Source organism: Rhinopithecus bieti, unplaced genomic scaffold (assembly GCF_001698545.2).
Source record: "Rhinopithecus bieti isolate Rb0 unplaced genomic scaffold, ASM169854v2 scaffold_7212, whole genome shotgun sequence".
NCBI classification, from domain to species: domain Eukaryota; kingdom Metazoa; phylum Chordata; class Mammalia; order Primates; family Cercopithecidae; genus Rhinopithecus; species Rhinopithecus bieti.
This window is the reverse complement of record NW_016806198.1, coordinates 1,282,281-1,307,988: the sequence shown is the minus strand read 5'-3', so window position 1 is coordinate 1,307,988 and position 25,708 is coordinate 1,282,281. Positions and strand designations below refer to the sequence as shown.

Genomic DNA, 25,708 nt, shown 5'->3' with positions numbered 1-25,708 from the left:
AAACAAAAGGAAAAAAAAAAAAAAAAAAAAAAAAAAAAAAGCAGGGGTTGCAATCCTAGTCTTTGATGAAACACACTTTAAACCAACAAAGATCAAAAAAGACAAAGAAGGGCATTACATAATGGTAAAGGGATCAATTCAACAAGAAGAGCTAACTATGCTAAATATATATGCACCCAATACAGGAGCACCCAGATTCATAAAGCAAGTTCTTAGAGACCTACAAAGAGAGTTAAATTCCCATACAATAATAGTGGGATACTTTAACACCCCACTGACAATATTAGACACATCAACGAGACAGAAAATCAACAAAGATATTCAGGACTTGAACTTGGCTCTGGGTGAAGTGAAACTAATAGACATCTACAGAACTCTTCACCCCAAATCATCATAATATACATTCTTCTCAGTGCCAAATGGCATTTACTCTAAAATCAACCATGTAATTGGAAGTAAAACAATCTAGCAAATGCAAAAGAACTGAAATCATAACAGTCTCTCAGACCACAGTGCAACCAAGTTAGAAATCAGGATTAAGACACTCACTCAAAACCACGCAATTACATGGACATTGAATAATCTGCTCCTGAACAACTGCTGGGTAAATAATGAAATTAAGACAGAAATTAAAAAGTTACTTGAAACCAATGAGAATAAAGAGATGAAGTACCAGAATCTCTTGGACGCAGCTAAAGCAGTGTTAAAAGGGAAATTTACATCACTAAATGTCCACATCAGAAAGCTAGAAAGACTTCAAATCGACACCCTAACATCATGCTTAAAAGAGCTAGAGAAGCAAGAGCAAACTAACCCAAAAGCTAGCAGAAGACAAGAAATAACCAAGATCAGAGAAGAACTGAAGGAGATAGAGACACCAAAAACACTCCAAAAAATCAATGAATCTAGGGGCTGGTTTTTTGAAAACTTAACAAAGTAGATAGACCACTAACTAGTCTAATAAAAAAGAAAAACGAGAAGAATCAAGTAGACACAATAAAAAATAAAGGGAATATCACTACTGATCCCACAGAAATTCAAATTACCATCAGACAATACTATAAACACCTCTACGAAAAGAAACTAGAAAATCTATTAGAAATGGATCAATTCACTCTCCCATGACTAAACCAGGAAGATGTCAAATCCCTGAATAGACCAATAACAAGTTCTGATATTGAGGCAATAATTAATAGCCTACCAACCAAAAAATAAAAAAAGCCTAGGACCAGATGGATTCACAGCCGAATTCTACCAGAATTACAAAGAGGAGCTGGTACCATTTTTTCCTGAAACTGTTCCAAACAATTGAAATGGAAGGACTCCACACTAACTCATTTTATGAAGCCAGCATCATCCTGATACCAAAACCTAGCAGAGATACAACAGAAAAAGAAAGCTTTAGGGCAATATCCCTGATGAACATCGATGCAAAAATAATCCTCAATAAAATACTGGCAAATCGAATCCAGCAACACATCAAGAAACTTACCCACCATGATCAAGTTGGCTCCATCTCTGGGATGCAAGCCTGGTTCAACATACACAAATCAATAAATGTAATCTGTCACATAAGCAGAACTATTGACAAAAACTACAATAATCTCAATAGATGCAGAAAGGCCTTTAAAAAGTTCAACATCTCTTCATGTTAAAAACTCTAAATATACTAGGTAGTGATGGAACACGTCTCAAAAGAATAAGAGCGATTTATGACAAACCCACAGCCAATATCACATTGAATGGGCAAAAACTGGAAGCATTCCCTTTGATAATCGGTACAAATACTGATTATCTTAAAGTTTTTCTGTAACAGTGAAATTGAGTAGCATGATAGAGAAAAATCTAGTTACACCCAGGTAATTGTAAATGACCTAGTTTCAAAGAAACATTGCAGGATGAAACCTTGAAGCATAACTGGAAATTATTTTACAACGACCTTGAGCCTCTGAGAAATCTATAGGTCCTTCTAGAGAACAACCGCCTGTAATATAATGGAAAAGGGCTATCTCTTATTGAGTACTTAAAAAGATAAATTTAGACCCATCCCATCAGAACTGTTATCCAAAGAAGCTTCAGATCTGGTATGCTACAGCATTTAAAACATGCAGTAACTGTCTTTGATTCATGTCATTGGACCAAATGAATCCTTCACTCATTGCTTATAAAAGAAGTCTGCTATTATGCATAAAAGTACACAGTAATATATTTTTCCACAACGCAGAAAGCAAGGACAATAGGGAAGAGAAGAAGAAAGAAAAAAAATTATTATACTTTAATTTCTGGGGTACATGTGCACAATGTGCAGGTTTGTTGCATAGGTATATATGTACCATGTTGGTTTGCTGCACCCACCAACTCATCATTTACATTAGGTATTTCTTCTAATGTTATCCCTCCCCCAGGCTTCCACCCCCCTACAGGCCCCAGTGTGTGATGTTCCCCGCCCTGTGTCCATGTGTTCTCATTGTTCAACTCCCATTTATGAGTGAGAACTTGCAGTGTTTGGTTTTCTGTCCTTGTGATAGTTTGCTGAGAATGATGGTTTCCAGCTTCATCCATATCCCTGCAAAGGACATGAACTCATCCTTTTTTATGGCTGCATATTGAGAACAAAGACACAACATACCAAAATCTCTGGGACACATTTACAGCAGCATGTAGAGAAAAATGTATATCACTAAATGTCCACAATAGAAATTAGGAAATTTTTTGTATAGTTAAAGTAATCCAGTGTTTGTGGGAGGGGCGAGGGAGGAGAAAGATAAAGGATCATGTTATGTGGGATATCTTTTGAGGTACATCGCCTCCTAAAAATTATTTCAAGTAACATAGACTCTTATCAATCATTTCTTTTATTATTTTGAGTAGCACCATAACACAATGTAGAAAATTCCCCATACATTTAGAAAAGTCACACTTTAGACAACTCATTATTATACAGCAAACACCTTTAAGAAAATATATACTAATATGTAAGTAAAACAGACGATGACTCAGTCTATGGGCCTTTTCTATTCCCTCTCTGCATTTATTCCTGTTGATTTCACAATATCCTGACTTTAAACATCCAAATGCAAGTGACTTTTAAATTTGTACCTACAGTCTAGACCTCTCTTTAGCCATCTTCTACCGCCTTCATGGTATTTCTATTGGATTAAAAACATCACTTTAAGTCTTAATTCACAAGGCTGATTTCCACTCACCAAAAAGATGCACTTAGTTTTTCCCATCTTGGCAACTTTTAGTTGAGATTTTAGGTCTAAAATGTCAGAATCAGCTTCAATTTATGTATTTCTTTTTTCTTTTTTCTTTTTTTTTTAAGACGGAATCTCACTCTGTCACTCAGGCTGGAGTGCAGTGGCGCGATCTCAGCTCACTGCAAGCTCCGCCTCCCGGATTCCTGCCATTCTCTTGCCTCAGCCTCCCGAGTAGCTGGGACTATAGGCGCCCGCCACCACGCCAGTCTAATTTTTTTATTTTTAGTAGAGACGGGGTTTCACCATGTGAGTCAAGATGGTCTCGATCTCCTGACCTTGTGATCCACCCGCCTCGGCCTCCCAAAGTGTTGGGATTACAGGTGTGAGCCACCGCGTCCAGCCTAACTTGTTTATTTCATTTATTTCCACCTTATGTCCTATCCTCCATGCTCCTACCCTTCTAAGGAAATTCTCTGGACACTACCTTTAAAATACATCTAGAATTTGACCACTTCTTCCCATCCCTCCTCAACTGCCTGGTTTGAGTGCTGTGCATCTTTCATTCAGAAGACCACCATTGCCTCTGAACTGTTCTGCCTTATTGCACTCTTCTCTCAGGACAGTAGCTAGAGTGATCCTAGAATATTTCAGGTCATTATACTCTGCACAAAACTCCCCAATGGATCCCCTCTAAAAACCAGAAAAAGACCTGAAGTCCTGTGCGATCTTACAAAGTGTTATATCAGTGCTTCTGGAACTTTAACGTGTATGTAAATATCTGGTTATCTTGTTAAAATGAAGTCCGGATTTCACAGATTTGAGAAAGGATACAAGAGTCTGCCCTTCTAACAATCCCTCAGGTGAAGTCGGTGCTGCCAGGTCATATTCATTACATAAAGCACCGTTTTGCCTAACCTCGTACCTTTCCGATTGCATCTCCTTAGGCCATCTGGTTTTTTCTCTTTAGTGCAACCATGCTGACCTCTTTGTTCCTTAATCAAACAAGCCCACTCCAACCTAAGGGCACTTTTGTTAGCAGCTTACTCTTCCTGGGAGGCTTTCCTCCAGGATACCATGTTCATCTGTCCCAGTCTCTGCTGAAAAATCACTTTGCCAATAAAACCTACCCTCACTACCTTACTTAAAATTGCTAAAGTCTCCCAACCTTCTTAATATTTTCAATCCCTCTCTTTTTCCCTTTTCCCCATTTCTCTTTTAAACCTATGAAATAGGGCATAAAAATTACCTGAATCCATCTGATAGAATGTAAGCTCCTTAAGGGCAAATGATTTTTTGTTTCATTCACTGATATAGTCCAAATATTTGAAAGCATGCATCACTAATAGTATATACTAAGTATATATTTGTTGGAGAATATTTAGTAATTAGATTTTTTTAAATGTATATTTTGTTCAATACAACTAAAGGAAGATAATCATCATTTTGAAGTGATGGTATGAGTAATCACTTTGTGCCAGAACTGGAATGCTTGAGATCTCATGACAAATGGAGATCCACTAGGATGTCACTTAAAAGGTATTGTTTTTGTTTTTGGTATTCCATGCTTCATAAAATAATAACTGCCTTTTAGTTATGTAGACATGAAACATGTGTGGGTTTCTCATGAAAACTACATTAAAGTTTACCTGCAGGTGATGTAAATATTAACTACTGTTGAAGCAGAAACACTTTCAGAATTTAAAAATCTACAAATTGAGAGTGAAGTATGATGAGCGAGAGAGAAAAGCATGTTTGAAAATTTTGATTTGGAGGACTAGAGAGTTATGAAGATTTTCATTAATTTTTATTTGAAATCCTGCTAATTTGAGTCATTTCAATGAGTCAATCAAATGAATTTGTTAACTTGACTTATATTTCTACCTAAAAATTTTCTTAAACAAACAGAAAAGTAAAATTCATCTAAAATGTTTACTAAGCTTGGTAAGTACAGGTAGGTTTTACTTGTTGAATAGAATTTCTGAAATCTTTAACAGGTAAAAATTATATGATTATTTTTATGTTTGCATTCTTATTAATCTATTTTTTTTCTCTCCTTCTCCCTGCTTTTTTGTTTTGTTTTGTTTTGTTTTTTGTTTGTTTTTGTTTTGTTTTGATGTAGGGTCTCCCTCTGTTTCCCAGGCTCAGGTGTAGTGCTGCAATCTCAGCTCACTGCAACCTCCGCCTCCTGGGTTCAAGTGACCTCCCATCTCAGCCTCCAGAGTAGCTGGAACCACAGGTGCATGCCACCATACCCAGCTAATTTTTGTACATTTTGTCAATATGAAGTTTTGCCACGTTGCCGAGGTTGGTCCTAAACTCCTGAACTCAAGCAGTCTGCCCACTTTTGCCTCCCTAAGTGCTGGGTTTACAGGCATGAGCCGCTGTGCCCAGTCTATTTTCAATAGGAGATAACTGCTATAGAGGAAGACTGTTAAAAATGACATTTCATAAGAAACTCTGTAGTTTATTTACTACTAATGTACCCATTATAATTCATTAATTTTGATAAACGTACCATGGTATGTTATCATTAGGGGAGGCTGGGTGAAGGGTGTCTGCATACTTTTGGTACTATCTTTGAACTCATCTATAAAAATCAAATTATTTTTAGGTAAAAATTTATTTTAATGATACTTTTTTTAAAATGTCAAGCTGTTAGAAATACGTAAGCATGAATCTCTACATCAGCAGTGAACTAAATTATGTTGAGCCAAATACACTAAGATAAATTCTACCATAACTTTACCCCTAACACAGAACTTTATGACTGCACAACTAGGCTAGTAGGAGTTACACATATTCCATGAGTCAGTTCCTCTGTTTTAAGAGATTTGGGAAGTTTCATTAGCCTCCTCTTATTTCTCACTAATGAAACCAATGACTCAGTATATGAATGAACATACACGTGTTCTATACTTGAATAAATGAATACATTTTATACATTCCCAGCTGTTTATTAGGATGCAAGAGTAGTTTTCTTTGACAATGTCTACCATAGGTATTTTAAAAACATTTCAACATTTGTCATTTAAAGAAATAGGAATAATTTGCTTTTTGAAAGCTGGCTATATTCATTGCTAGTACTTTGCATATTTGCACCTAAGATTTCAGTACTTGCTCTACTAAACTTTACCATATTTTAACTCAGGCCTTTATTCAAGATCAGTTTTCTGCCCTATCAAGAACAGGCATATCGTTTATAAATCAAAATCTGTATTTCAAAACCCCATCAGAAAAATACATATAGAAAACAGGCTGGGTGTTGTGGCTCAAGCCTGTAATCCCAGCACTTTGGGAGGCCGAGACTGGTGGATCACGAGGTCAGGAAATCGAGACCATCCTGGCTAACACGGTGAAACTCCGTCTCTACTGAAAATACAAAAAAACTAGCCAGGCATGGTGGTGGGAGCCTGTAGTCCCAGCTACTCGGGAGGTGAGACAGAGAAATGGGCGGGAACCCGGGAGGCGGAGCTTGCAGTGAGCCGAGATCACGCCACCAGCACTGCCAGCCTGGGCGACAGACGCGAGACTCCGTCTGAAAAAAAAAAAAAAGAAAAACAATAAAGCCCTACTTTTCTACCAAACTGAAAATACCTTTCTCTACTGTAAATATTTTACCTCCAGATTTTATTAAAATAAAAGCTTTTGCTAAAATTAAAACCTGAAGGCCGGGCGCAGGGGTTCACGCCTGTAATCCCAACATATTGGGAGGCTGAGGGAGGCTGAGGCGATTGGATCACCTGAGGTCGGGAAATGGAGACCAGCCTGGCCAACATGGTGAAACCCCACCTCTACTAAAAATACAAAAATTAGCAGGGTGTGGTGGGGCACACCTGTAATCCCAGCTACACGGGAGGCTGAGGCAGGAGAATTGCTTGAACCAAGGAGGCGGGGGTTGCAGTGAGCCGAGATCACACCACTGCACTCCAGCCTAGGGAGACACAGCAAGACTCTGTATCAAAAAAAGAAAAAAAAAAGTACTGATTTTTATATATTTTTAGAGACAGTATGTTCTTGTATTGCCCAGGTTGGAGTTCAGCGGCACAGTTCTAGTTCTCTGAAGCCTTAAGGTCTTGGGCTCAAGTGATTCTTCCGACCTAGCCTCCTGAGTAGCTGAGATGACTGGTCCATTCCTTTACACCCAAGTAACAGAAAAACCATTTTTTAGAGAGACGGGGTGTTGCTTTGTTGCCCAGACCCTGAACTCCCGGCTTTAAACAGTCCTTCCTCTGCAGCCTCCCAAAATGCTGGTATCCCAAGCGTGAGCCACCATGCCAGGTCTAACATTTTAAAATATTGATATTGTCATTTTATTAAGAAAACTGAAAAAAAAAAAGAGTAGCTGTTTGTAAGACTACTATTTTCTCTTCATTAAGTGGCCAGTGAGGTGTATGAAACCCATAAAATATTATATGATTTGGCAATGAATACATCCTGTAGCTTCCCCAACCAAAAAGTCTTGCTACAGTTGTGATACATGTTTCTCACTCAAAATGAAGAGTCACACTGACTCACATTCTATATCTCTATAGTTCGAGTTGTTGATATTTGATTGGTTCACAATTCCTTACAGTTTGAAAATTAGTTTCATGTCACATAATTGGTTGGGATAATTAGTACATCTTCAGCTAAACCTTGAAAAATAATATAATAATAGGCCTGGCTTCCATTGTACCTTAAACCCAGGACCAGGTACACAGTGAGAAAGTGAAATTAATAACAATTTGTTAATGATTTATTTAAGATTGGAATCTACTAACAGGACCGTATTTATGCTACAATTTTCATCTTAAATAGCATTGCAGTCCACCAAGAACTGACAATTATTTCTGGGTGGTGACATCAGCAGTTAGAAGTAGACACATCAATAAGTATATTAAAAATTGTATATATTTACTACCAAGGAAAAGTAACTAAACATTAAACTCACATAAATTGGAATAAATAAAGCTGCTCAGAGGGAAAAGATAGCTGAAATGTTGAGACCATATGTACCTGCATTTTCAGAGATAAACCTAAATCTATCTTCTAACAAATGCTTCAAAGAGAATAAGTATAATTGTGCTTATATAGATCTCTTAAACTTTAAGATATATGATTAACACATCCTATACTTTATAAAACAAAGGCACGAACAAACTTTTCCTTAGTATTCAAATATATATATGTGTGCTTTAAATATGTATTCTGATTTTCAACAATATGTTCTCCTAGATAGCCAGAAAAACAAGCCTTCTAAGTACACCTAGAAATTACGCATATCATTTTCAAAAATCTTTTCAAATCCACTGATTATCTCACAGAAAAGGAAAGCAAACTCTGAAACATCAAAAATGAAGTGTGTGGAAAGACCAGGAGCTAGAGGAGCAGCCATATAATTGTTTTTTCTATAAACTGTGGCAGTTTTCTGGTACTCAGATTCTCAGAGCTTTTGCGTGGGTCTCTGATATAGAAGATTGGTTTTGAATGGCCTCAGTGGGTTAAAAAAAGATTCAGAATGGGGAGATGAAGTGGGGATCCCTGCATATACCACGACTCTTAATATCCTTGGAATGAAATAAAAGGGTGTGCTAGAAACACACACACACACACACACACACACACACACACAGAGTTTTGGTGGGGGATTGGATAAATACTTCTTAGAAAATTCATAACCATTGAATTGCACACATAGTATAAATTGCTCACATGATCGATCTGGTGAGTCTGATATTGGTCAACACAATAGAGGTTGGAAGAAATGTGTGGAATTTCTGCCATGCCCCAGTGGAAGAATTATAGTAAAGTATTCTGGTTTCTTGATCAAGGTAATGTTATATGCAGTGTAGAGAGTTGTGTAACTTAAAAACAACAACAACAACAACAACTCCCGGCATGCCACTGGAGCCTGAGCTCACTCCATTTGCTGAATTCTCCTTCATCTTCACTCTTTTCAAAAGTGTGTTAATCTCTCATAAACATTTTGAACCTTCGTTTCCATGTAAAAGTTGCTTCTGGTCAGGCGTGGTGGCTCACTCCTTTAATCCCAGCACTTTGGGAGGAGGAGGCAGGTAGATTGTGTGAGCTCAGGAGATTGAAACCAGCCTGGGCAACATGGCAAAACCACATTTCTACTAAAAATAATAAAAATTAAAAAACAGCCAGGTGTGGTGGTACATGCCTGTAATCTCAGTTACTAGGGATGCTGAGGCACGAGAATTGTTTGAACCCAGAGTTGCTTTTGTAGACACATATTTATTGGAAGGGGATGTATAATGGATTCACTTAAGACCCAGTCAGAGGTGCTATGAAATAATCCTTTCCATTCTCCTACCTCCACCAAATTTCCATATTCCTTCTACCCTAATATGCTTTTGGTACTTGAAATAATGCCATAAACAAGGCATACGAGGTCCACTCATGGAGCTTATAAACTAAGAGAAAAAATACTTCAGTTATAATGTAAGAAGAGTACTATAAAATATGTTATATATTAAAATATGTACTATATACAATCTAACATCTGAAATCCAGTGTCACTTGGCAGTCAGTCATTCTGGAGGAAGAGGGAATTTTACTGTGAGAACACTTTCAAGGACTGATTATGAAAGCATGTTGTAGGTGGTTCAGGGTAAAACAATACTTCTGGGAAGTGTTAAAAGGACCTAAGTCAGTCAGATGGGAAAATGTGAGTAAGGCTGAAATATTACTTTAAAGGACATAGTGACTTACTGAAATCACAGAAACACAACAAATATATGTTTGATTAAAGTAGAACGTTTAAGTCAAAACTATGTTACACGTTTCAATAATCAAATCATTGCTGTCAATTTACAGTAAATATAACTATGCTTATTAACATCACATATCAGCAAAATTCATGTTATTGTGATGACTATCCTTACTATATCATTACAAAATAACACACCTCTTTGCTAAAGAAAGAATAAGTGCCAGACACACATATCTTACAATGTTAGGAGTGGTCCCAATGGAATTTCTCAGCTTCTTTCCCTGGGTACTCATTGCATTTATGGTGCTCTTATAATTACATATTTACATTCATGCCTGCTATACAAATATGGAGTCTACACTAAGAAATCCTTAAAAACTTGGTTTTCCCCAAAACATGATTTTATATATAAAATGAGATCACATCATCATTTGAGATATAAAGTGTAAATGCAGCAATAAATAAATTCCATCACATAGGTACTCTTAATCTCAAGTAGAAAGAATAGCAGCAGCACAGTCATAAGAAAGTGTATGGAAATTGAGCAGGCATGTTTCTGTAGTGCTGGCATTTTCAACTGAGACAATTCATAGAGAGAAGAAAAAATACATCAGATAGTAAACATTTGAGAAGAGGTCAGGCACCTCCTGCAGAGTTAAAGAAGAAGATGTTAAACTGGGTTTGCAACCCCAGCCTTGAGAGTCAACTCCCACGGCCCCTGTCCTTCCCACTCCCCGCAATGTAAGAAGAAAACTAGGGGGAGAAAAAAATCCACTGAAGAAACTAGTAAGTCTTCCTCCCAGAAGAAAGTGCAGTGATGGTCCCTCCCAGTAAGTGAAGGTAAGTCCAAGAGGTGAACAGAACCTATGAATTTTTTGGCACAAGAGATGAGAGATTTGATATTTGCATCTCAATTTGGACTTCGGTTTATCCACAGGATTCATCTACTATGTCTCTTTAAAATGAGGAAGAAGAAAACTGGAGAAAGAGATCAGCTGCAAATAATGCAGTTTCTTACATCTTAGCTAAGTGAGAAATGTGGAACATTTCTCTTGGTCAAGTGGATATTGCATAACGTTAGTGGGTAACATTCACACTTACACGAAATCCTGCTGAAGTAAAGGGTGAGGAAGTGTTTAAAGAGCTCAAGCTAAGCAGCACCCCATGAAGAATATTCTATCTCAAAAAAGTCTTCTAGTGTGCTTTCACTCCAGTCACACATCTGCAAGGGGCAGGTACTTAGATGCCGTCCCACAGAAGGCAGGTGACAGCAACAGCCCAATGAGTTCTATAGCACCAGAAACATAAGAGCTATTTGATCTCTTTCACCTTCCCAAGACATGATGTAATTCTTGTTACCATTAAGCTCCCCAGGTTGAGGTCTGTCTTTCATGGAGATTAGAGACAATGTGAAGGCAAAATTAAACATTATTATAAGTTTTAAATTGCATGGCTGAACTGTTTTTTCTGGAAGGCAGCTAGGCTCACCACTATACCACCAATAATGAACTGTTTTTTTCTAATACTTGAAGATGATAATATATCTACAGTGTCTGCCAAATATATTATTTAATAACTGAAAGGGAGAATCAAAAAGAAGGGCTTACATTAGCAGTCAAACTTAAAATTCATGTTTATACTACACTGAGTTGAAATCATACAATGGTTTGATTACAATTGTAACCTGATTTTTTTTTTTTTTTTTTTTGAGACGGAGTCTTGCTCTGTCCCTCAGGCTGGAGTGCAGTGGCGTGATCTCGGTTCACTGCAAGCTCCGCCTCCCGGGTTCATGCCATTCTGTTGCCTCAGCCTCCTGAGTAGCAGGGACTACAGGCGCCGCCACCACGCCTGGTTAATTTTTCTATTTTCAGTAGAGATGGGGTTTCACCGTGTTAGCCAGGATAGTCTCAATCTCCTGACCTTGTGATCCGCCCGCCTCGGCCTCCCAAAAGTGCTAGGATTACAGGCGTGAGTCACCGCGCACCGGGTCAACTGTAACTTGATTTTAAGGTACTCATTCACATACCTATGCAAGATGAATCAACAATGGAAACAGTAAAAAAGTATTAAGGCAGTCATTTTCCTCAAATCAAAACGAGAAATCCCTAGCCACAAGACTTTTGAGTATTTTATTCTCATTGGCAAGCTTTAAACTGTCCCAGTCTGAGGCCATTAAACATTCTATTCACGCAACTTCCCTAGTTCAGATTCTAGACTCACCAAACAAGTTTCTGACTCTCATTTCATATCTTCATAATGTACCAACAGATAAAGTATGTACTTATATAGACTCTGAATGTTCTAATTTCTGTGACAGTTATTTCTCATTGTAAAGTAACAAATGTGCTCTGTTATTATATTTCAGTTTTATAAACATAGCGATCTGCCTGTAACAGATGGATACATGAGACACAATGTCAGGATTTTTACCTTGATCAACTTGGCCATACCAAGGGCACTATAAATTCTCCATGGTGCTGCACCTTTGCAAGAAGTCTGGAGGGAGCCTATTAACCTTTTCCTGGGTTTGGCAGGGATAGAGTGGGGTAGCACTTTTGTGCTATATTCAATTTCTATAATATTCAGACTTAATATTAATTTTCTGCACATTTGCGCTTGAGCACACTGAGTTTTATGTAGTTTAAGAAATAATGAATTTTTTCTTTCTGTTTTTCACCTACCACCCTCCTTTTTCTCTCTTTTAATAAAATAAAACAAAACAAAATTTAAAGTAGCACAATATTCCTGCATCCAGGTTAATATATTTTTTAAAAAACTATAGTCCTTTGTCTCACTCATTGTTTTGGTGGCACTGTCTTTATATCTTCTCTCCTAAACCACACAATGCACACAGATAATATAATCCAAATATTTCATAATTAAAATAATATGAGTTCATCAGCTTGAGGACATTATTTGAAGTGTATGGTACATGACAGATGACTGATTAATGTTTCTGATACTTCTATCAAAAACCCATAGTTACTCTCAGTGAAAACTGATAAAGCGGGGTCAACACAGAGGATACCAGGATGATTTCATTTGCTTTCTCTCTATGTTCACTAGAATTGGTTCCCTCTTGCCTTCTCAGGAAGGCTCTTGCTTTTTACTGAACCCTCACACCATATGTGTTAGGGTCAAGGTAGGATCCTCATAGAACAGACCTATGGAGCATTAATTTCCTCACTATTTTATGCTACTCTTTTGGAACACTCAATATGGTTCTGTGTCTTAAAAAACAGAGGCGAAAAGTGGTAATTTCTTATTATTTCCTGCTTTAGTTTTGTCTCTTCCTAATGAGAAAACAAACTACATTTTCATAAGATGATGAAATTTTACGTAAGGGAAAAGAAGCTCTGTGAATTATTTTAATTTTTAATAGAAATATAAAAGTGAAAATATAAAATACAAAAGTAAACAATATATAAAATTCCACAGACTTTTATAGATGGCTTCATAAGTATAGAAAGCACCTACATTTTGCAGTATCATTTTCACACCTATTTTTGAGAGCAATATTAATAAATGAAACATGAGCATACATTTCATAAAATCCAGCCATCATATCTAGTACGTGAGCAATTGCCTTTCCACCAACGAACATTTTAAAGTGACTTTTCCTCCAGAATTGAACTCTGCTGATTCTACTAAGCTCTTTCATTTTTGCTGAAGATGGAAACTATTCACTCTGTATTAGAGTTATTATCAAGAAGAATGGGGCACAGGAAATATCTTCCCAACACCACTTTATTAAAAGAAAATGTTGGAGGAAATCGAAAAAGCTAATCATACAGGTATACTGAAGATCAGCTTGAAGTAATCAACACATTTTGAAATTGCTGACTCACTTTGAACTCCATGGGAGCGTACAATTTTCCAGATTTCTGACGCTACTTCTTTGACATCCACCTGATAGTGATGAATAGGCACACCTCCATGGGAGTCCGGTTTGTTGAAAGAAACCTTGGCTGTGGTCTGTGACAGCTCTATGATCTTCACTCCATAGGGACTGGATGGCACATCTATGGACAAACGAATAGAAAGAACACATAACCAAGGGAATGGGAATGGCCATTATTAAGGCTTATGGTGTTATGAGAACTAGGACTGAAGGAAAATTGCTACCTGTATCACTTAATATGTTTGAGTTACAGAACTTCTGTAAACACCTGAATGTTCTTTTGAAATTACAAGAAAGTATGCCTGAGTCAATTTTTATTACCACAGAAAATAGACAGTAAAATGAAAATCACACTTCAATTATTGAGGGAATATGTTACTTCTGCATTTTCTATACAATATAAACATTTTATTGAGGTCCAGGAAAATGATCTTGTGTATGTTTAAAAGAAAAAAATAAGAGAGATAAGGAGGGTAGTTAAAATGTTAGAATACACAAATCAGTTATTCAACCATCACCATAAATAATGAATGGTACCTTGTGAAAATACAAAATGTATTTTCTTTGCATTCACCACAATTACATTATTAAATTGTAGGTAAGAGTTAAGTTTCAAGAAAAATGTCAGTATTATGAACTAAATAAGACTGTAAACTATTAGGTCTAATTTCATTTATATATTATCCAATTAAATTAAACCTTTAGTTGAGATATTAAAATCCTATTCCCATATTTTCAAAATAGCTATAAAATCCTTCTTGTTTTATTTTAATCTATCCACTACTTACATTATTTCAAGTTCCATAAGGTATCTTAGGTGGACATTTAATTTAGTGTGTAATATAACAAATTATTTTGGAAGAATTATCTCAAAGGCAGAGCAGGCAGAATTAGAAGAAAAAAATTCCAATGAGGATACAGTTGAAACCTCTACTCCAGAAACATCAAGATTTAGAGACACATTAACGTTAATTTCTCTATGAACCTCTTCCTTTTTTATTTCTATCACATCTGAAATAATCTTAAACTCAGGAAAAAATACAAATATAATTTTTTTCAGAGAGGGAATATATATATATATATATATAACATACAAATATATATGTATATCATATGATTTGGCTGTGTCCCCACACAAATCTCACCTTGAATTTTTTTTTTTTTAATTTTGAGACAGAGTCTTGCTCTGTGGTCAGGCTGGAGTGCAGTGGCGCAATCTTGGCTCACTGCAACCTCAGCCTCCCCAGGTTCACGCCATTCTCCTGCCTCAGCCTCCCGAGTAGCTGGGACTACAGGTGCGCACCACCACGCCAGGCTAATTTTTCTATTTTTAGTAGGGATGGGGTTTCACCATGTTGGCCAGGATGGTCTCGATCTTTTAACCTCGTGATCCACCCACCTCGGCCTTCCAAAGTGCTGGGATTACAGGTGTGAGCCACCGCGCCAGGCCTCATCTTCAATTTTTATTCCCATAATCCCCATGTGTTAAGGGTGGAACCAGGTGGAGGTAACTGAATCATGGGGGCAGTTTCTCCATGCTGCTCTCATGATAATGAATGAGTCTCACGAGACCTGAGGGTTTTATAAACGGTCTGGCATTTCCGGGTTTTATAAAGGTCTGGCATTTCCCCTGCTGGCACTCACTCTTCCTGCTGCCCTGTGAAGAAAGTGTCTGCTTCTCCTTTGCCTTTCACCATAATTGTAAGTTTCCTGAAGCCTCCTCAGGAATGCAGAACTGTGAGTCAAATAAATTCCTGTCCTTTATAAATTTTATATATATAACTTGACTGATAAATATGCAGTACATGTGAATTTCAATTCTTATATCAATCAAACATTTACATAAAAATCTGCAGTTGGGGCCGGGCATGATGGCTTACACCTGTAATCTCAGCACTTTGGAAGCCGAGGTGAGCAGATTACTTGAGGTCAGGAGTTTGAGACCAGCCTGGTCAACATAGTGAAACCCTCTTTTCACAAAAATACAAAAATTAGCTGGGCGTGGTGGAGTGTGCCTGTGATCCCAGCTGCTTGGGAGGCTGAGGCAGGAGAATCACTTGAACCCAGGAGGCGGAAGTTGCAGTGAGCTGAGATCACACCACTGCAAATCCAGCCTGGGCAACAGAGAGAGACTCTATTTCAAAAATAAATAAATAAAATAAAATAAAACAAAATCTCATATGGCATTCAAAAGTCAAATGTACTTTATTTGCTAGAGTTAAAAAAGGTCACTGTAGGTCACATAAAAATATGCCTTATAAATAGTACTGGGCAAAAGCCAGGAGGACAGCTTTACGGCCTTTTATATGTGGATACTGTAAAGAAATGCCACAGTGTGTATTTCAACTCTAATGAGTAACTGTAAATTATTTAGAGAGCCTATGAAGTACATTATGTTACAACTCTAAGGTTCAAAAACACATGTGTAGAATTCTGATGCATCCAAAAGTCTTACCACTATTAAAATCACATCTGGAAATACAAATTTTAAGATATCTAAATAATGTTTTTAGACCTTCAAATATTCTAATAATTTTAATGTTTCCTTAATCTCCAGGTTAATCTGCATGTCTTTTCAGCTGTAGGTTTGATCCAAAATTTACTTGTAAGTTTGATCCAAAGTACAGGAGAAAGGCAAACAAATGCACACGGATCCCGTTAAAAATGCCAATTCTTCAATCTGTGCTGAGAGGCTGACTCCCTAATGTACATTAGGTCTAAATTGGATGTCATAGGCATTACACTCCAGTTTGGGGATATGTGTCAAAAGTGAAGGCAGTATATTCTGGGGAATGAGAGGGAGATATTATCCTCTTGGGCTTCCATCTTTGAATATATAGTATAAACATGATTGTTTTTACTCTGACTGTAGAAGTTGCACCATTCACCAACTGTGCACTCTGACATGGTGCACCTGCAGAGAAAGAAGAGACTTTTTTTTCTTTCAGCACAAAGCCACTATCATCAAAACATGGGCCAGTGGCTTGTCTCTTCTAACTATACAGTCCATTTTCAGATCTACTGACATTTACTGTAGCCTTTCATTCATATTATTTTCCACTTACCTCTTATTTCTATTATTTCTTTTAAAGCAAAAACATGCTTATGACTTTCATTCTCTTTCTAAACATTTTTTACATTTTGGTTTTGTAAGTCCAACTGTCAACTGACTACTAAATTTTAAGTTTCTTGAGGAAAGAGAAAACATTTTAAAAACACACATTCACACACATCCATTTATACATGCATACAGATAGATACATGTAACATAGAACAAAGTGACTGGAATATACTGGAATATACTAAGTTCTCAGGAAATACTTGATGAATTAAATATTTCAGTAATGAAAAATAATATACAAAGATACAGAACATGTCTAAGTGAATAGTGTCAGATGTGCCTAGAATCAACATCTCTAATTCTTCTCTTCACTTTCTGGATTGTTCTGTAATTGCCTTAGTCTTGATTCCTATCTATCATATACATCACAATCAGTCAAACACTATTTTAATAATTCCTGCTTTATAATTCTTGTATCTATTTCTTCCTTCCCATTTCCTCTGTTACCTCCCAAGCCCTGGCCCTTTCTGACTTTTCCTGTAATGCCATTAGTGGCTCTTGGCTTCCTTTTCTACTGGATGTCCAATAAAAACATCAATGCATGAGGCATGGAAATGCAAAATCAATCTTTGTAAAGAACCACTCTGATCACATCAATTTCCTTGGAATGGTATTCAGGAGCTTCATTTTCATTACAACATTAGTCTCGGTCTTTTCGGTCTCATGCTCAGGATCCTGGCTTATCTAATGCACTGGGTTTATGCGAAGATACGGATCTATTCTAAAAGACTTTCAGACACAGCTCAATATTTCAACTGAGGCTCATATCGGATGCTCAGTTTCACACACTGTTATCCCTTCATTGTTACCATATTTTTCTAAACTATTTCCTAGCATCTTATATCCCAAAAATTGTTGAATACCATTCACCACTCAATGAATGAATAAATGAATAGAAAACCAATTGTGCAAATACTTATTTGTTTAGTTTCCCTTTCTCTTCACCTCTAATAGTGCTGGTAAACTGTTGGATTAAGAGACTGGATATGTATGTCCTGGGAGTCTATGGATTCAAGGCCTGGCCTTGACACTTTCGTTAACTACAGCCCTGGACAAGTCACTTAATCTTTTCACATTGCAGTAGTTTTCCCTCTCGAATAGAGATAATAGTACTGCTGCTAGTGTTGTTGGAAATATCAAGTAATGTTGAGCACTTAGACCCTAGAATACGTTAAAATTCTTAGCAAATGTCAGTCATGTTACTTTTTCTATCTCTCCCTGATCATTAGCCTCCTTCTATTACATACGTTTGTATCCATTGACATGTATCAATGTTTTAGTCAAATGGTAGGTAATAGGTACAACACCGATGTTCAGCTCAGAAGTTTTTGAGCTGTGTAATGGCAAGGAGTTGGTGCCATGACCTAGGAGTCAGATGGATACAATCTCTGGTGTCACTGAATGAACTTGTGTATATTAAACTCCCAGAAGTTCTTCATCTTGCATAACTGAAACTTTTTAATCTTTGTCCAACACCTTCCCATTTCTCCCACTCCCCAGCCCCTGGCAACTACCATTTTTCTCTTTGTTTCTATTAGTTCCACTGTTTTAGAATTCCACATATAAGTGGATCTGTACATCTTTATATCTTGGCTATCTTGGCTACTGTGAGTAATGCTTCAATGTAACCAATGTCTTGGAGAGCTATCACCTCTTGATTAACTGATAATGGAAGTCTATCTTCTCATTTTCCAAGACTAAACCCTCCATCTGTGAATGACATGTCTTTTCCTTTTCTCTTCTCCAATTTTTTTTTTTTTTAATCAGATAGCTCTTCTATTCCTTTTTCTTCTTCTTTGGAATTTTATTATTTCTTCTCAGTCTTATTACTGTGACTTATAAAGATCTCTCTTTTTTTTTCAATCCCACCCTCTTCCCAGGAAACATACTCTTCCTTTGTTCCTCGTTGCTGTGTTTCAATAGATTATTTCTAATTTCTGCCCCAACATCTTTATTTCTGAGAATCTGGTCTCCTAGCATGCATGGTTTATAGACACTAACTGTGCTCTTTTTCCACATGTGAGGTTGTGGTGTTGCTGAACTTAGATCCAGAAATCTGAAGAGTCTGATTTTTGTAAACCCTCTTTCAAAAGGAAATGCTATCATGAATATTATTTCAGAATGGTGTTTTAAACTGTATCCTAGATATTTTTCTATTAAAACACAGAATCAAATTCTATGATTTAAGATACTCCTGTTCATCATAAGAAATTACAGGCTAAAATCTTCATTTCCTAGACTTACTTGCTGCTATGGTCCTAAGTTTCACGTAGTGAACCTAGAATGAAAAGCATGTGTATATAGTTTAGAATTGCTGGAGGGGTGTGAATGTCAGTCCCACTTTTTTCAGGAGATGCACATGGACAAGAAGTTCTGCAGATATGAATGAGGGAAGCATCCAAACTCCCCAATCAGCAGCCTATTCATCCAGTTTCTGGAGTGGTGTGGCTGTGATTATCAGCTGAGGGGTAACCTGGCAGCAGGGCTCCCTGACCTCTAGTTAGTCATTGCAGACCTCACATGTGGACCACGCTTATGCTATTTTGTGACCTTGAAGGTAGAATATTGGTGGCTATCTTTGGTCTTTTCTCTGCCTTTCCAGTGATTTTATAACCAGTTTGTTCTTTATAATAAATCAGTTTCTGCTTGATTTCCTCATCAATTTCTATCTGGTAAAAGTCTCAAATACTAAAAGAATTGGAACATAAGTAACTGAATTTACTAGATCCAGTAACACTGTTATATGCAGTGTCACCATAATTGTTTGCAACTCAGGGACTTCTATGCTGAGATAGGTTCTATCTACTTCTGTTTTGAGTGGCTACCTTATTTCCATAAGGTTTTATATACATTTTTCTTGTTTCGATTATGCTGTGGTTTGAATGCTGGCTTCCCTCCAAATTTTATATGTTGAATATAATATTAAGAGTTGGGGTCTTTTGGGATGTAACAAAGTCATAAGATATCCACCCTCATGAATAAAATTAGTGCCCCCATAAAAGAGGCTGAATGAAGTATGTTTGCCCCTTTCACCATGTAAGGACACACAGAAGGCACCATCTATAAAAAACAATTTGGTTATTCGACGTGCACCAAAAACCAAATCTGATGGTGCCTTGATCTTGAATTTCCCAGCCTCTAGAACTGTGAGCAATATATTTATGTTGCTAATACATTACAGAGTCTAATATATTTTGCTATAGCATCCAGAACAGAGCAAGAAAAATTGTGAGCTTAATATAATATTAGAGCCCACCTGCAATACATCTGAAATGCTGTAAATTCCTTCTCATTTCACTACTCATCTAGTTTTTACCAATTGCCAAATCCAAATTATTATTTAGATTTTTTTCACAGTATTTGACCAATTATATTTACATTTATCCTTCAAAGTAGATACACTATCTCCCTGAAAATTTTTTTTTTATTTTTTTGTCCTTACAAGTCCATGGATTAAACTGAAGTAGTCCAGAGATCTGATCTTGATTTGCCCATTTTTACCTCTAATATTCTCCATAGAATCCCTCGTTGTATACCAGACAGAATGTAAATATGATGAATTATTATTATTATTATTATTTGAGAAGGAGGAGGAAGAGTCTCGCTTTTGTCGCCCAGGCTGGAGTGCAACAGCATGATTTCGGTTCACACTGCCACCTCCACCTCCTGGGTTCAAGCAATTATCGTGCCTAAGCCTCTTGAGTAGCTGGAATAACAGGCACTCACGACCACACCCGGCTAATTTTTTATTTTTTATTTTTTTTATTTTTATTTTATTTTATTTTATTTTTTTTTGAGACGGAGTCTCGCTCTGTCGCCCAGGCTGGAGTGCAGTGGCTGGATCTCAGCTCACTGCAAGCTCCGCCTCCCGGGTTTACGCCATTCTCCTGCCTCAGCCTCCCAAGTAGCTGGGACTACAGGCGCCCGCCCCCTCGCCCGGCTAGTTTTTTTTTTTTTTGTATTTTTTTTTTAGTAGAGACGGGGGTTTCACCGTGTTAGCTAGGATGGTCTCGATCTCCTGACATCCGTGGATCCACCCGTCTCGGCCTCCCAAAAGTGCTGGGATTACAGGCTTGAGCCACCGCGCCCGGCTATTTTTTATTTTTTTGTATTTTAGTAGAGATGGGGCTTCAACATGTTGACCAGGCTGGTCTCAAACTCCTGACCTTAGATGATCCGCCTGCCTCGGCTTCCCAAAGTGCTGGTATTACAGGCATAAGCCACCTTGCCCTGCCAACATGATGAATGCTTTTAAGATCTATAACTTAATTTCTCTCTCTCTCTCTCTCTCTCTCTCTCTCTCTCTCTCTCTATTCACATTACCAACACAGGTCTTCTCACACAACATACCCTTCCAGTCTTCCATTAAATGCCTTACTTATTAACAGTAGCCCTCCTTTCAGAGCATAGTGCCTATATACAAGCGTAACCTTGATGTTTCTTTCAGTCTTTCCCTTTCTTCTTCTCTGGACCTGTTTCTACTCCCTCTTTCAGACTCAATTCAAAAGTTGACACCTTTTGAAAGCCTTTTCCAAGAACTCCAATCAGAATTCATTTTTATTCTCCCAAACCTTTGATTCGTATTTCTACAGCAACCTTATATCTTTTGAACTCTAACTTATGGGTAAAGACCAGATTCCATACATTATTTATCTTCAGATTCCTAAGATCTAGAACAATGTCTGGCACCTACTAGACATTCACTACTTTTTGAGTGAATGAATTAAAAAGTGATTAGGAATTGATGCAAACATGGATTCTCTGAAAATAATGTCAAGTTATCCTGATTTCCTTTTCTTCGTAACAATATGAGAATGAGAAAATCAAGAATATGTTGTGAATAGTTTCTGAATATCACTGTTTGCTTAATGAGATCTAAAAAAAAATCAAGATGTAGACTTTTCCAGGCTAGATCATAAAACTGATTATGTTAAAGAAACCTGGCATTATATTTAGGTGAAGAAAGTGTGATACCAAATGAACTAATTTTAACATGCTTTCAAGTGTTATGGAGCATGGGTCTGGCTAAGATAAAATCTAGGTACATAGACCAGTAGATCAGCCATAATTTCCTATCTTTAGAATTCTATTCAATTGATCCAGTTTAACCTGTAAGCAGATCTCTGTTCTCAAGGATGACTTACACAGGTTTATCCTGACTTTGGTGAAAATACAGATGAGTGCTTCACGGTACTGTACTTGTGACTTAAATCAATCCTGAAAAAAAGAGCTAAAATATTGAATTTGACAGGGTTTCAGTAGGTTAAAAAGTGAGTCAAAACTGACAAGATGAGATTTAATAGGGGTAAGTATAGAGTCCTGAACTGCGGTTATAAAAATGAATTGTGAAGCACAGTATCAGAGACCTCTCTTAATAGCAGTTTGTGTAAAAAAATCGGTAGGATGAGCTCCTACATGGAAAAAAATGACAAAAGTCAAATGAATTTCACATTATTTAATAGAAGTATAATGTTCAGAATAAGTAAGGTCATTATCTCATTTTACTATGCCTTGGTCCTTGATGTCTAGATTTATGTATAATAACTAAAGAGGCATCAAGGTACTGACTTCTATCTAAAAGAAAAGTGACCAATATGAATTATAATTATGCCATAATAATACCTACCAAATATTTGTTGAGTACTTGCCATGTGCTGGTTATTTGAATGCATTAACTCACTTAGTTGTCACAATACTGTTATTAGGTAAATCTTGGAATGACTGCACAGAAACTCTTAGAGAGCTGAGGTTGTCATTCTCCAGGGGCTGGACATACTACCTGATGACAGCTTATAGCCAAGTCCCTCCCATAAAATTGCCCAGGAGAAGGTGACTTTATCAAAAAGGTGCATCAATTAATGAAACAAAGTTGGGATTATTATATTTAGGATTAAGTTGTAATATAAAAAAGTTCAACAGTTAAAAAATATAACAGTGATGAAATGAATTAAGAAATTTAAAAATATATAAATGAAATATATTGATTATATCTTATCAAGTACTTGATAATAGTATCTTATCAATTACTTGATAATAATATCTTATCAAGTACTTGATAATAATATCTTATCAATTACTTGATAATAATATATTACCAATTACTTGATAATAATATTTAAAATGTAGGGTAAGGATTTTTCAAAAAAAGAAATAATACACATGCATATAAATATACAGAATGCCTTTTCAGATAATCATCTTTTGGAAGTAGAAAATTATAAGGAACAAACAACACTGTATAGTCAAACATTTATTTAGCCTTACATGGTGTACAATTTTAATTTGATTCAAGATATGTACTTCAATCCAAACAGAGACTGTTTCCCACTAGAAAGCAGGATCAACACCTAGGAGGTATATTTTAAAAACCAATTTTATGGTGAAGTCTTAAAATATATACATATTTGTCTCTCCTACATTTCTAGTTAATATTTGATTAAAAGTTAAGAAAACAAAATTATCAAGCACATATGTGGAATATTTCATATTTCTATAACAACATAGAAAGATTACTTTTTTTCCCCAATTTTCTAAAGACAGAGGAGATAGGTAAAAGAAGACTACACCAACTCTTGCTCATTAATAGGAAGTCAGAGTTTAATGGAAGGTCCTTGCTTAGGGTTAGCTGACTTAAACCAAACATATATACTTATTTCCATTTCAAAAATATTTCATTTTTTATATTATTTGTATAGGTTTAGGGGGTTTTGTTACAATCACATATTATGTACTAGTAAAGTTTGGGCTTTTAGTGTATCCATTACCAGAATATTGAACATTGCACCCAACAAGTAATGTTTCAGTCTTCATCTCTCTTCCAGCATCCCACCTTTGGGAGTCTCCAGTGTCTATTTTTCCATGTGTGTACACACTGTTTTGCTCCCACTTACAAGTGAGAACATGCAGTATTTGAATTTCTGTTTTTGAATTATTTCACTTAGGTGAATGGCCTCCAACAAGCCTCTTTGGGTTGCTGTTTCTGTCTTGGCACGTGGGCACTCTTTTTACCCTGCCTGGATCGCAACACTTAACACTGGACCCCTGCAACACGCCTTCCACTCCATTCACTCTGCTCAGGCTTTGACACCCCATGCCAGGCTTCTGTGCTTCACCCTACTCCTACACAGATGCCTACCTCGTTCCGACGTAGGGCTGAATTGTTAAAAAGGGAAAACATAAGGAAGGAAGAAGGAAGGGAGGACAAATGGGAGGAAAAAGTAAAAAGATTTTTGACGGCTGAAAGAGTAAATTTTTCCTATATTACCACTGAATGTGTACAAAAATTTCACACTAAATTTTGGTTCTTAATTTATTCCCTTTGGAAGTAAGGTATTCTGTAACACTGTAAAATACCATATGCCAAATAATCTTGACCTTTTACAAGGCAAATAAGCCAATGAAATATTGAACTGTGGTAGCTTCATATATTTGGAAATATTTATATTTTATATATATATATATCTTACATCTTATTTAAAATCACAGTACAGTTTCAGTGTTTGGATGCTGCAGGACAGATTAAGTTTGGTACCAAATATTAGTATTAAAGAACAGTCCCATAAAATAAATCGTATTTATAAATGTTGATGTTTAAATGTATATTTCCTATCTAAGGCTGAGTGTCTGAATCATTTTTAGATCTTCATTACAATTTCAATTGAATCCACCTTCTTCTAAAACAAATTCTTAGCCTGGAATTGTATAAAGTTTGGAATATTAGCAGAAGTGCAGAATAATATTCAAAAAAATTTTCCAATATTTTCTAACTCAGCTTTAATGCAAAACTTTAATTTTATTATGGTTGGACAGAAGAAAACGCTCTAATTTAATAGAGTCACTAGAAGGATAGGAGTAAAATATATTTTTCAATGAACAATATTGCAGTAAGTATCATGAGATATGAAGGTGCGTGCACATTAAACATTACCTGTGAATTTCATGGAATTATTTAAACCTAATCAACATGTTTTAAATACCAAGTATTAATACACCCTCCTAAAAATTCTGGTCATTTATTAAGTTGTACCTAATCGAAAAACACATCATTTATAAAATGGCAATATACGACACTGGATCAATATTAATAACATTATATATACATATATATACACATATATTGATCCTATATCTAATTATTTATAAAATTATACACTAATTTAAACAAAAGTTGCATAATTTCCAAAGGCTTGGAATTAATTTGAGTAGTGAATGCTTCTTATTAGTACAGTTGATTCTTCAATTTATTATCAATGCATTTTGGTGAGACTTAGCACACTTCATTTTCTTATAATTTAATTTGCTTGTATAACAGGTTCTTCACATTTCTAAACTGACTCTCATCTTGATTTTTTTTCTCCCTGCCTTCTTCCATCAATTCTTTCCATGTAATCTCTTTTCTCCCTTCTCTATCAATGCAGTAAAATTTGAATTGGAGAATAGCAGGTTATCTAAGTTAAATAATAATTTGACATTATTAGCTTAAAATTTCCATTCGTGGCCTTTATGATTAATGACATTAACATTTAGAATATATCTATATAGCAGTAAAATGAATATCTTTCTGAACTTAATATAAAATTAAAGTTATAGATAAAATCTCTACCTGAAAAGGTTATAAAATTCTTTACAGAAGCTTTTAAGTCTGTTAAAACATAGTATTACAATAATTTTATGATATTACTTTACTTACTCTTAGAAGACTGTAAATCACATTTTTTCCATTTGAGCTATATAAACTTTTTTTTTTTTTTTTTTTTTTTTTTTTTTTTTTT

At 36.2% G+C, this 25,708-nt stretch overlaps 1 protein-coding gene across 1 annotated transcript in view; it reads right to left on the bottom strand.

Moving 5' to 3' along the window:
• Window positions 1–25,708, bottom strand: part of LOC108531589 (neural cell adhesion molecule 2) — a 599,158-nt gene that overhangs the window by 113,596 nt on the left and 459,854 nt on the right. The window contains 1 exon segment of the mRNA XM_017875104.1: window positions 13,764–13,937. Coding sequence (XP_017730593.1) covers window positions 13,764–13,937 — 174 coding nt within the window.